Below are 13,073 nucleotides of genomic sequence, written 5' to 3' on the forward strand. Positions count from 1 at the left end.
GCTGCACCACAGCTGAGCTTCTTGCTGACGTTTCCGAACCATCACATTTAGAACAGTGGTGTGTAAGAAGAACAATAGGTCACCGGTACTTTCTAAGAATCATGGGAAAAGGGTAGACTTCCGTGTCTAAGCTATAGCAGACGACGCATGCTATAGGTGCTGGAGATGGATGTGCCTGGCTCTAGAAACATCTTTAGAAAGCGCGACTGTCAGAACCTGACTAATAGACTTTTCTCTGTGTGTACATAAACTAGTTCACCAATGGTAAGCAGGCACGTAATGAATGAGTATAATGAGTATAATAATGAGTATAATGAGTATAACGGCTGCAACAAGCGATACCTGGCATTGTGGTCCTGAAGGAAACAGTCAGCCCTTCACAACAGCGCAACAACCACTCATACTGCTTTTGAAGCGACGGCTGGGAAACCAATTTTAAACACGCAGCGATCACAAAGCACCTTGCATATCGGATCCTGTGAGGCGCTTGACACGGAAACGAAGCCACTGACGTCATTTCCGCACGAAAGTACCGGTGACCTATTGGATTACAGTCCTGAGGTACCGACGCACTGGGACATACATACTGGTATCCCTTAAAATCGCGGAGTTACAATGACGAAGCGGAGTGCCTCGAAACCGGCGTAGCTACGGATGAAAGTTCTCAAAATTGTCGTGAACTACAAAACACAGCTGTATAGTAATATTGAAGACTTACCGGCGATGTGGCCACTATAAATGTGACTAATGTCCGCTGGAACTACGCCCCTAGTAGTTGTTTCCATAATGAAGTCCTTGTGGAACATTGACGTGTCTGGCACGAGTCGCAGGTGGAAGTACCTGCATGATAGGACAGTAAATGCATAAGAAAGCATGTGATGATGCTCAAATACCGAAGACGAACCGTCATCCCAAGTATGGCGGCCGACACTAAAATCGCTTGACCAGCCTAGTAAAACTACGACGGTTAAGGTTACACTCTTAAACCCGTACCTTTTATTGTAACTTTTAGAAACATGTAACTTCTATATAGACGTAGATTTCGAGATTTCTTATAGGTTACACCACTGTAACGTATATTTAGAGGTTAAAAGCGACCAAAGTCATGTCTTTACAACACGAATAGAAGTTACATCTCGGAAAAAACAAAAACAGCTTGTTGTAACTTATAAATGTACCCTCTACTCCGACACTGTAACTTCTAAGCGAAATCTCCAACGATAATTTCTTTGTTAGTTTCTTATCGTTTGTTTTCCTTCTGTTTTTCAGCATAATGCCGCGTTTCAGCCTCCCATTCGAGACGACAGTTGCGCATCTACGCTGTTATTTTTCATCTGTTTCAGCATCATCTATACGTCGACTACATGTTATCAATGCTGTATGAACACAGATTATAAGTTCGCAGTTTGGAATACTGATAGTATGTTTCTTTCTAAAGGGTGGAAAACCATTGTCAATGCCGCAACCACCAAGATTTCCGATTTCGCTGCGTAGCCGAGCCTGGTCTAGGTCTATCCACACTGAGAGCGGCTTCCTTGAAACGCTTAACGCTCGTCGTCCGTCCGTTAACAAGTGTAATCTGTTTTAATCAGTGGTTTTCCTCGCGTTTATCATAGTATCGTCAGGAACAACGGAAAAGCTAGATGTCGCTAGCAAACAAGGATATTTTCGGTGTTCTCAGGGGAAAGTGTAGTGAGTGCGAAGATTGCAAAGAATATATAACCGAAAACGAACGTCACCACCGCAGCCCTAATTCACACACTTCATACACTGGGTAAGTGTACATTTTGTGCTAGGTACGTGCGTTATTTTGATACCAAGAGCTCTTAGCCCATGTTTGTTGTGATTATGGCAAGCGTTTTGCGGTCCTGCACATGAACGCCACTTACGCTTGCTACTTTTCTGCTCTTACTTGGTCGCCAAGTCAATACACCGGCGTGCATTTTGCGAGCTGCGGATATATGCATCGAGATATATAATTCGCAGCTTCCTACTGGTTGTATTCTTACGATATTCTAAGACTCAATCGCGGAGTGAACGCCTTCCCGCATTTATGCTGCTTTGTACCTTGTGCTTTGTACGGATTTGAATGGTTCCGTAACTCTCATTGCCCAAACTTTTGTTCCCAGGATCCCACATGCAGGTTCACACACCGTCACCAGCGCAATGCAGTACCTCACAAACTCGTCCCAGAGCGCCTCCAACGCTGATAACGCAGTAATGTAGTGTCTCCTGCGTTACTGTACACTCATATTCCTCAAGGTTGTGTGCGTTTTATGTAATACCGTATTGCCATTTGCGCTCGCCTCTGCAACACGAATGTGGAATAAATTTTTTTCTGCTGCAATTCTCCATTTCGTTGGGTCTGTTCAGCTTAGCAAACATAGGGCAGTTGTTTTGACTCGCTGGTTTCCTCGCACTTTTATGCATTGCTTCTCACTTAGAAGATAGTTCTGTTTTCCACATACATGGTAAAGCGACCATGGCTTCTCCTCACATCAGAATCGCTCTTGTGCACAATGTGTCACCTCTCGACAGACTTCTGTTTTTGTAGTATACATATGTTCAAGATCTCCTTCTCTGCTGGTTCATTTTGGTACCTTGGTGTGTTCTGTAAATGTCTGTCCATATCCCACGCACAGGGTGTTTGTTTTTATACGCATCACACCAGCGGGTTATGTTAATTTTCGCAAATTAACCCATACGTAGTTACAAACATTTCCGACATTTCCTGACGCATGCGTTTGTAACTACGGATCGATTAACTAGCAAAAATTCACATAACCCACCTGCCAAATGAGCGCTACTCTGTTGCGAATAAAAATGAACATCCTGTATAACAAGCCGCACGTTGGCGTAACCTTTACGGGCAGGTGCTGGATTGAAGGCCGTAACCTCTAATTGGTGGGTTTCCTTGTAACTTTTATAAAAGGTACTGCTCAGAGGGTACCTGGTAGCTTCTGAAATAGAGGGTAAAATATTGCGATTTTTTACCCTTTACTAAAGGGTACCGAGTTAAGAGTGTACAGTAGACTCAACTGGCTGCCGATAGGGCTGTCTACATGTGGGGGGCTCACCATGTTCCGCTGGCTGAATTTCTTTCTCTATACGGTGATTGGACCACTGAATACCCCAACTTATCTCCATTCTACGGCGCTTAACACATATCACGAGGCTGGAATGAATCTCCGGTGGCTTACCTTTTGAATCCGCGGATGCGAATGTGGATATGCTGGTCGTCCGAAGGAGTGCGTTTTGTCCGCACATGTTTGCCGTGAATGGCAAGGCGATTGTACGACAATGGTTCGAAATGCCGCACGAATATGTTCAATTTCCGGCCTAAAGGAAAGAGGGTAGCGTGAATAATAGCTTGCTTCGATAGGATGGGGAGTGTCATACCACAACCAAGTGGGGGCAGGTAAAGCATTAATATCCACAAGGATAGAATACCAGTCATCCTATTACTGGTACGAAGGGTGCACAATAATCGAGGTAGATGATGGCGAGGCTTGCCAGCTAGCGCGGTATGGAACACTTCTTCTTCTCAAAGGATGGCTGTAAGCCACTTGCCACTCCTCTACAGTGAGACAGTACAGAAAAAAAAAAAAAAAGAAACGCGCTGCACTCTGTGCTAGGGAGCAAATGAAATGTCAGAGTGAGTAGTACACCAAAGGTTACGTTAGATTACGTTAACCTGAAAGCCATGAGAGTGAACACAATACCACATACCAACTCCACGTTAGTATAATAGCTGCTTTTTTTCTGTAGCGAAGCGATAGCCTCGGTAACGTTGCCGATGCCGCAACTCTCATAGCCCGCCGACCGTTTCACCACTCAGAGCACGTTTCTTACGATCGCACTTTTGAACAGTGCCACTGGTTCCACTATGCGATCTACAGAAGGTCTATTAATATGTCCACGTGTTCCGTAACTGAGACTATACCTCAACAGATGCCCTATTGCTTTGTTGGACCATGAAGAGAATGCTTGCGCTTTGAACTATGGACAATGCGACGCTCTTATGAATTCCGTCAGGGTGTTGCTGACTGCAAACCGACATCAAGGTTGTTGCAATGTGCTCTGGATTCTGTATAGCCTCGTCGTACTGAGTTAGTGCGCACGTCTCACTAGCGCACGTCTCACTAGCTATTTTTAATGCCAGGTTGACCTGCTTGGTCATGTGACATTACCACATGTACACGGTGTTCATTTTTATACGTTACATAGTCTCATTAAAAAGCTACGAGAGCAGCCATAGATGTCGTTTTTGCAGTTAGTTCCTACGAGCAGGCAGACATCCTCTCGAAGAGAGCATGCACCTGCAACGTTTCTAATTACCTAAATTTCATCAGGTATCTCTTTGGTCACAAGATCTCGTGCAAAAGGGAGATAGCAGGACGAGAGACAATTAATCCTCGTTGAAAGCCATTTTAGGTAATTAGTCATCCGGTAGTTACATAACCGTATCATATAGTTGCTTTTTATACAAGTATATCTGTAACGAATAAAAACGGGTACCTTGTATGCCCCTTCCTTGGTTTACGTACTTGTACTGCTTGTACTACCATATGTATACAGAGTAGAGAGTCCTATGGCCTGCTATAGGAAGCGTGTTCGAATACAATACAAATACAAACGATATTTCTAGGTTCAACAAAACCATCCGATAAAGTACCGCGCCATCCGCTTCGCTGCAGGAATGCGTTGCTTTAAAAATCGCGTATCGATATCGGTACTTCGCTACGAAGTAAGCGAAAGTAAGCTGCAAAGCTGTTTACCTCATACTGCGGTCTGTACAAAAAAAAAAAAAAAAAGAAAGAAAGAAAGAAAGAAAAACATGCGGAATTCGACTGAGATTTACGTATGTTCGTTGAAATGCCACCATAATCGCTGGTGCCACCATAATAAATTCGATCGGGGAGCGCTCTGAGCCTCCGGTTTGAGTCACCGCGCCGTCGTAGCAGACCACGCAAGTGACATATATTGTTCCTCCTGTTGGAGCTCCTGCCGTTCATTTCACGGTTGTTTAGCGATCGGATATCGGAGTGATCTAAAAAAAAAAAGTACATGCTGGCGACGTGTTTCCTAACTGTGGTACAGCGTGTAGCCGACTTCCTTTCGGCAACGCGAGGACAGAGTATTTCTTGGACAGACAGCACAGACACAGCGTCAAACATCGACGGACGTTTATTACAAACACAACCCTGTCAAGGCTGGCCCCCAAATCCTTCCGAAAGAAGGTGACCTCATTGTCTCTAGGGGTGAGAGACTTGCTGCTCACATTGTTGGCTACTTTACCTTACGTTCGGCCCGAATATGTTTCACAACTAATACCCTCTACTAGTCTATCATTGTTTCCGTGGTCGAATTGGTCATTGGCTCTTGACTGGTAATCGAAAGATGCGTAGATCAAATCCCGCCGATGTCAGGCTTTTTCGATGAGTGTCATATTTCAACTGTGTCCGAACGACGGGAAACTTCTCGCTGCGAATCCGTCTACGCCTACCTGAAGGCAGGTGAAACAGGACAAGTACTGTGCAGCACATTTTGTGGACGAATGCTTGCAAACAAGTCCGGGGATGCTCATTAGCTTTGGCTTGCCAACGAAGTGCATCAGGCTGAAAGAAGGAGCGGTACCTTCTGTATTTTCACGAAAACGGAAGGCACAAATGTTCACATCCACTTGGCGTTCGGCGTACGTCTGATTCACGTTGCGGATAAAAAAGAAAGAGAGAGGGGGAGAGACTTAGACTTCCACGAGATCTTCGAATCGAACATTTTGATTTATTTTTCGGATTTCGCCGTGTTTATCCCGTTCACTTGGCAGCCGCCCATGGAGCCCGATGAACATCTGACGTCACGCGCTCCTCACGTTCTTCCCCAATGCTTTGCGACAGGGGGCGCGCTCAGGGAGCGATCGTGTTTGGGGGAGGGGGGCAGCCCAGTGGGCTCGTAATCATCAAAAATATGCCGATCCGTACACCGTGCTCACAAAATACTGGTGGCACCATAATTCTACAAAAAATTTGAACCTTGTTCGCACCTATTCTTGCAATGCCGTAGACCTTACGAAAAATGCAGCTGATCCCATCCTGGACACTGATTTCAACGCTCAGGAGTTACAAACAGCGATCCGGTCGTCTCTCCGGGGGTCAGCGCCAGGGCCGGACGGAATAACGTTCCATGCGGTGGCACGTCTTGGCCCAGTACCCTTTTGTGTCCTTTTGCAGATAATTAACAACCTTTGGAGCCTTGGCTTTGCGCCTGAGTCTTGGAACATGTCTCAGGCTGTGCCTGTTCAGAAGACTGGGCAGCCTCCGTATGCGGTTGACTCTTTTCGTCCCATAAGTCTCACCAGCTGCCTGTGCAAGATTATGGAGCGCCTTGTTCTTAATCGTATTGAGTGGTTCTTGGGGTCTCGCAACTGCCTTCCCCGGGCTATGGCTGGTTTTAGGTGAGCACGATCCACGATAGACTGTATTGTTGACCTCGTGTCATCATGCAGTTGAGGAAGAGCGTAAGCAAGGAAGGATTACTGCGGCCGTTTTTCTTGATATCAAGCGGGCATATGACACTGGTAGTCACGCTCATGTCTTGCATGGGTTGTTCTCGCTGGGAATAATGGGCAGAGCGTTACGATGGATTGCCAGCTGCCTCAGTGGACGAGCGGTCTTCACGCGTACCAGCGAAGGGGACAAATAGAAGTTCAGTGCGGTTTCGGGCGTTCCTCAAGGGGGTGTGCGTAGCCCCACGCTTTTCAATGCCTTGTTTGCTGCCTCTCTTTTACCGCGAAGACCGCACATTAGCATCTATGCGGATGATAAATGTCTATGGTCATCCGGTAAGCAGTGGCCAGCGCTGCGCGCGTGTCTGCAGAATGCTCTCGATATAGTTGCTGACTTTGGAATGGACATCTCGCACGAAAAGACGGTGTGGTTATGTGGTTACGTTTCACAAGAAAGCGTCTTCAGGACTTTCATCTTCAGGTCAACGGGCAACGCCTGCGAAGAGTCACTCATCATCGCGTTTTAGATGTCGTCGTTGACAGATCGCTGTCCTGGTCTGCAGAAGTACGGCACAACAAGGAGAAGACTGACTCTACTGTTAATGTAATGCGATACATCAGCGGCACCCGCTGGGGAGCGTCGTCCAAAGCTATGCTGACTCTACATCGCTCGCTGATTCGCAGACTATTGGCGTATCATGTCCCGGTTTTACATGGCTTGTGTAGCACTACAGAGTCTGTCCCCGAGAGTGTACTGGCCAAAAGCGTCAAAGTATGCTTAGGTGTCCACCGATCCACATCAAACAAGCTGGCGATTGCTGAGGTCAGGGAACCACCACTGGCAGCCCTTCGGATGCAAGAGTCGCTTCGACATTTCGGCCGTTGGTCTACGCGGCATAATCACCACTAGTTCAGGCCATGCATCAGAGGTCGTGCTCATCTTACCCACAAGCTCTCCAACCATACCGTGGTACCATACCCCAGCTTACCATACCCCTGCTTATGGCTTTAGAATATATAGTGTCGGCTCATTCACGGACCAAGTGGGGTATTATCTCGGATTCCGAGGCTGCTCTGCAGTCCCTTGTTTCTGCAAGAACTACCAGTGCTGTCAACCCTGTAGCTGCTGATGTTGTATAACTACACGCAAAGGCGGTGGCTGCTTGACACGACATGTTTTTTCAATGGATTCCAGGACACTGCGGCATACCTGGGCATGATGCGGCTGATGCTGCGGCACGCAGAGCACATCAGAAGCGTGCGTCACGACTCATCTATTTCACCAAGTACGACGCTAGGGCCATGTTGACTGCTTTGTGTCGCCAACTGGATGAGGCACAGTGGCTCTCTGGCGGGGCTCGCGCCTCGCTGCTACACCGCGTTGACCCGGAGCTTGCCTCTACTTTCCCGACATCGTTCCCTAGGCCGTTTGCGTCACTTTACCACCGGCTCCGCCTCAACGTGCCCTATACAGCCGACGTCTTCTTCACAAGCTTGGAAAGGCGGATTCACCCAACTGTGGCACCTGGAGGACTGTTGAGGACACTGAACATATCTTATTATCCTGTCAACGGTATCAGCAGCACAGACAATCTCTAGAAGCTTCCTTAGCTCGGCTGGATGGCAGACCATTTGATGTTAAGGTTCTGGGCCCTTCGACACACGACCATCAGTTTCATGCCATGCAGGCGTTTGTGCGATTTTGCGCAGACTCAAAGTTGCATGGTGGACACTGTGACTGACAGTGTGTGTGGACAGTGTGCGTGGACAGCGTGTGTGGACAGTGTGTGTGAGTGACTGACTGAGCGTCTTTGTCACTAATTGGTTTTATTTTAGATAGCTATTTGTGTTTTCCTAAGTGGAGTAGCCGGCTCTCGTAATGAGTGCCTATTTCTCCATTTTTTTCTTTTCTTATCAACTCAGCTCAACTCAAGCAACGACGAAATAGGAGCTCCCATCTTACGCAGAGTCGAAACGAAACAGCTCTTGTGAAGGCTATTATACCTACACGACAGTGAAGCAAAAAACGTATAGAAATGCAAATAGAAAAGAAAATGTTACCAGCGTCATGGCGGAGAGAGTTAAAGCGAGACTCCGTACCAAGAACGTGTTGAAGTAACAGTGCGACATCAATCTATACCGTATGATGTTTCAATGAACACAGTTTGTCATCCACAGGTATAGCACAGATAATTAGAAATCGAATATTTTCTGTGCTCCTCCACGGAAGAGCACCCTAGCAACACTGTGCTTCACCTCACCGGTATTCTTCGCATGCACCTGTCTGTATGCTCTGTTCTACCGGTGGGGAGTATTTTAGAACGAAATCGAGGATGCGGATGACTCTTCATCTATGTCGAACGAAGAGATTACAAAGCGCGTGCCCGAGAAACAGTCAACGGCCCGCACGAGACTACCTGTGACGCCACGCAGGATACAGGAGGCCGGAGAGGGAGCCTTCAGGACTTTCGGTTTCGATATAAGCTTCCCAGCTCTTTTGGCAGTTAACGAGTCCCCGACTGACAAACCAACTTTATTTCTCATTTCGGAAGAATATACCGAACCTCTTTACACAGTCACTATAAGAATGTCCGTGTCCGCTCGTTGGTGGTAGCCAAGGTCGCGCTGAAGACTGGGAGGTGGAGGATTCGAACCCTACCACCTGCTGTGCTGTCTGACGCATTCCCTGGGTTTTCCAGCAAACTTTCCAGTCGAATGTCGGCACACTTCCCCCTGAAGCCTGCCCAGGATACAAGCTAATACATTTGTCCCTCACTCCTTCCTGCTGTCCCATCTTAATCTGTCCGCGTTTGTGCGCACCGCGGCGGTAGCACGGAATAAAAAAAAAGTGATCTGCGGCATCACCTTGCCCACAAAGGGTACACATTGGGGAAATACAAGATCCAGTACATGTGATCAATATTAAGGCAAGACATCACAGGCGCGTCAGGTAGGCTTCGGTCTGTCGGGAATCACAACAATCCAACTGCCATGAAAAGGATCCCTGCGATGTGCGTAACCCTGACGAGGGGTAAAATGCCAAGATAACCTCAGGAACCGCCTATAGCTTGCTCCAACGACTTCCACAACTGGAGACATGACATCAATTATCGGGCCAGACAAAGATATATTTGCTAGGCTGTGAACTGTCTGGTTGCGTGTTGAAAGTCACGGGGTACCTATACGGAATCTTGGATGCATTGTCGGGTGAGCGGGAGCTTCTATCAGGTTCCTACCGCGGCGCCGCCACGCGGCTCCCATTGTCCCTAGGCCAACTTTTTGATGGAGCTGCATGACCAGCAAGCTATCAAGGAACCGTGGTTTAACGCAAGGATTTTGTTCACTTAACATTTCCCCCAGTGGCCTAAGAGTGGCTGTTATCGCGTTGGCAAATGAGACCGAATTTTTTCCAGTGTTATTATTAATGTTGACCGGAGCTGTACCTATGCTTATAGAGTCGTTCATTGCTTTGTAGGTGGACAGGTCATAACAATGGAGGAGAAAATGAACATGCACTGTTCCTCTGGAACCACCAAGCTCTGTTTTGAAATACGTACTCTGCTCCACGTATCGGCAGCCATGTAAATTACAGCGACCTTTTGTGAGTTATTTCCTCGTACGAATAACGGCTGCAACCGTTCTCACAGAACTTAACATCTTTGCACGGTCAAACCCAAGATATGTCGCACGCATTGCTGGTGGTGGTGATGATGCTGAAAGGGCTCGCCGATGTCGGCCTCACAGACGTAGACAACGTCACGACTAACGCCATGGGGAATGTGCGTCCTGGGCCGACTTCTAAGGGAACTGTGCCGACATATGTCTGAAAGCGTCTGAGGAAAACCCAGGAAAACCCCCAGACAGCACAACGGCACCGGGGTTCGAACCCGGGTACCTCCCAGTCTCGACGTGACATGGCCCGCACGCTAACCACTGAGCCACGCGAGCTGGTTATGCTTGCTGGCTATGCTGCTGTGCTGCCTGACTGTGATCACGGTCGCCTAATTACAGAGCTGTAGCCCATCACTCGTGACCGCTCGCGACTAGTGTGACCCCATCAAGCTGTGTGGGTGCTCGCAACGGACATAAGTCCTGATTAAAGCGAAACATCCCGTCATATTGCCGAGTGATAATCACTACTCCGAGCTCTTGCTTACGTGCGCTTATCCGCACCTCCCTCTTTGGAGCCCAACCTTCATCGTCAAAAGAGGCCCAGGGTAATCTGCCTTTGGTCGGCTGAAGCCCCTTGGTTCCATTATCCCATTAGAAAGTCAACTCGACCATTTTCCGTGAAGAGCACCCTCCCCACCACCACCAATTCGCGAGGCCCCAAATATTGCCCTCTTATTTTCTCCAGTACCGTTACACCAGCTCCGCACTTGGAGTTGGCGGGAAACATGTGGGCACTTCCGTGTCTTATCGCGAATCGGTAGTTCGTTGCCGTGCCAGAAAAAATCGTTGTCGTGCAAGAATTTCTATGAGCGGAGGTAAATGGGAGCCATTACAAATGGGTTCCCAGTCCGCATCCCAGTTCGCACGGGCACAGAGGCAAGTTTGCAAGCTGAAGCTAGTGCTCTCGATCCAGGTGGATCCCGCATCAAGATTTTAGCTGAGCTGAATTTGTGACGGATGGACGCACGTACTGTTCGTTATGGATCTTTTCATATGACACGTAGAATTAATTCCCGTGGACCTAGAACTGCGTGTGTTGTAGTTCTGGTTCTACAGCCGCAGCCTTTACTGTAATCGCGCAGTCCCTGCCACGGGCTGAAGAGGCGGAGATTCTGTCCGAGGACGGTAACAATGTGGGGGAAGTAAACATTGCTTCCAGCACTGTGTATGGAAGATTTCTGGCGCACGTCAAAAGAACCCCGGGTGCCGTGGCGTCACTAGGGGGGTGCGGTCTGCACGGGGCGACGATGCTGCCGCACCAGTACCGCCATTTCAACTCTCTCTCTGCGGCGCGGTGACGCCAAAAACAAAATGAGGAGCCTTTAGTGAGCATGTGATCTTTTTCTGCATGTGATATGGTGCGGTTATTCATTGTGTGTCGTCTGCTGTAAAATGGCATCCATTATTAGGGAGACGGTGGTGACGCCAAGAGCTCTGGCACTGGGTGACGCGTAGTGACGCCACTGGTGGTCGAACTTTTCCCATGTCCCACTCTGTGGCACGTGCAGCATGTCTCCTCACTCCAATGAGGCTCGTCCACATGGCGTCACGCGTGACGTTACGCAATGGTGTAGCATGATGCGCTCGGCGGCGTGCCGAGCTCCCATTCGCCAAGGCCCCTGTCGACTCCACGTGCGAACGACAGAAAAGTAAACAGAAGGAAATCCGCCATACGTTTCGCGTGTTTTTTCGTTTTGTTAAGCGATACGGCGTTACCCGCTGTATTTATGACTGTACTTCGTCAATGTGGATGTAGTGTCACTTTTTTATTTCCGAGGCACACACGGATGAGTCGACGGTGGGAGAACCCGATTAACTGTTGCTGCTGCTGGCGGATCCAAACGGCATTCCGCGGCTAGGGTAGTGTTCGTGTGTTGGGCTGTGTTCTGTGGTGACTACAGAAACAGTTCAAAAATGCTCTGCCCTTCCTGGCGGAAACTAACAGCGCCCGCCAGGTCATAGTCTAAAGTGCTATTTTCAGTGGCCCCATAGAAGTTCTAACGCCTAACAACAGTTGAGTCTCAGAGTTTACCAGGAACGAGCCTTATCATTGTCCGTTCGCGTGCAACTGCGATTGTACCAGGGTCCCTGTTGCCTCACATTTTAAGATGCAAGTTCGTACGCGTGCTGAGGCAAGGTTGTCTTCGTCCCGTCGTTCTCGGCAGCATTGTAGCTGCCATGCGACTACATTTTCAACTCCTATGAGGACACTCGGAATTCGTCCTAGATAGTTGTCTACCCTGCGAGACCGTAATCTGGACACAGTTAGGAAAATTTTTGCAGGATGCTGACACGAGCGAACTGTACAAGCGAGCTTATACAAGAGTCGAATAGTTCAAACATCAGCAAACATATTGCGTACTTCCGTTTGCATTTCGTCGATAAACCAAGAACATTCCCAACGAAAAGTGGAACCTCCAATGCTGAAATCATCTGTTTTAGACCTCCCAGAGGCACTGTGCATAGAATGATCTAACTTTATGAAGCGCGCACATGGTTCCTCTGGCCAATCAGGATCGTCCTAGAAACGTCATCGTGACGTCATGGGCATTGACCTCGCGGATTTCGAGCATATGGGGATGCGCCACGGGTGTCATACTGCATGCCGAATGGGGTGTTTTTACAATTTCCTCTGGTAATTGCACGCATACCGCAATAAATCACAGCACGCCCTCCTATACTGTGACTCCAATGCCGCGATAGCTAGGTTTTGCTATCTCACGTGAGCAAACTTGACGTCACTGCACAAGCCTCATTACAGGATGTACTGTAGGACTTGTGGGCGAAGTGGTGGTCGTCGCTCAGTGTGGTCCGAGCAGGTGACGGAGTAAGTTACCTACTTGCAATAACCAGTTACCTACCATTGTTGTTGCTCTGAAGGTGCTTTCCATGTTCG

At 48.2% G+C, this 13,073-nt stretch overlaps 1 protein-coding gene across 1 annotated transcript in view; it reads right to left on the reverse strand.

Annotated features, from left to right (window-relative positions):
- Positions 1-3,556, reverse strand: part of LOC135385611 (disintegrin and metalloproteinase domain-containing protein 10-like) — a 53,783-nt gene extending 50,227 nt beyond the window's left edge. Inside the window, exons 1-3 of the mRNA XM_064615038.1 lie at positions 3,400-3,556; positions 3,201-3,339; positions 719-840 (exon numbers count right to left, since the gene is read on the reverse strand). Of these exons, the coding sequence (XP_064471108.1) occupies positions 719-840; positions 3,201-3,339; positions 3,400-3,457 (319 nt within the window). The 5' untranslated portion in view covers positions 3,458-3,556. The remainder of the gene's footprint in view (positions 1-718; positions 841-3,200; positions 3,340-3,399) is intronic.
- Between the last annotated feature and the right edge of the window lie 9,517 nt (positions 3,557-13,073).

Source organism: Ornithodoros turicata, chromosome 2, assembly GCF_037126465.1.
Source record: "Ornithodoros turicata isolate Travis chromosome 2, ASM3712646v1, whole genome shotgun sequence".
NCBI lineage: Eukaryota > Metazoa > Arthropoda > Arachnida > Ixodida > Argasidae > Ornithodoros > Ornithodoros turicata.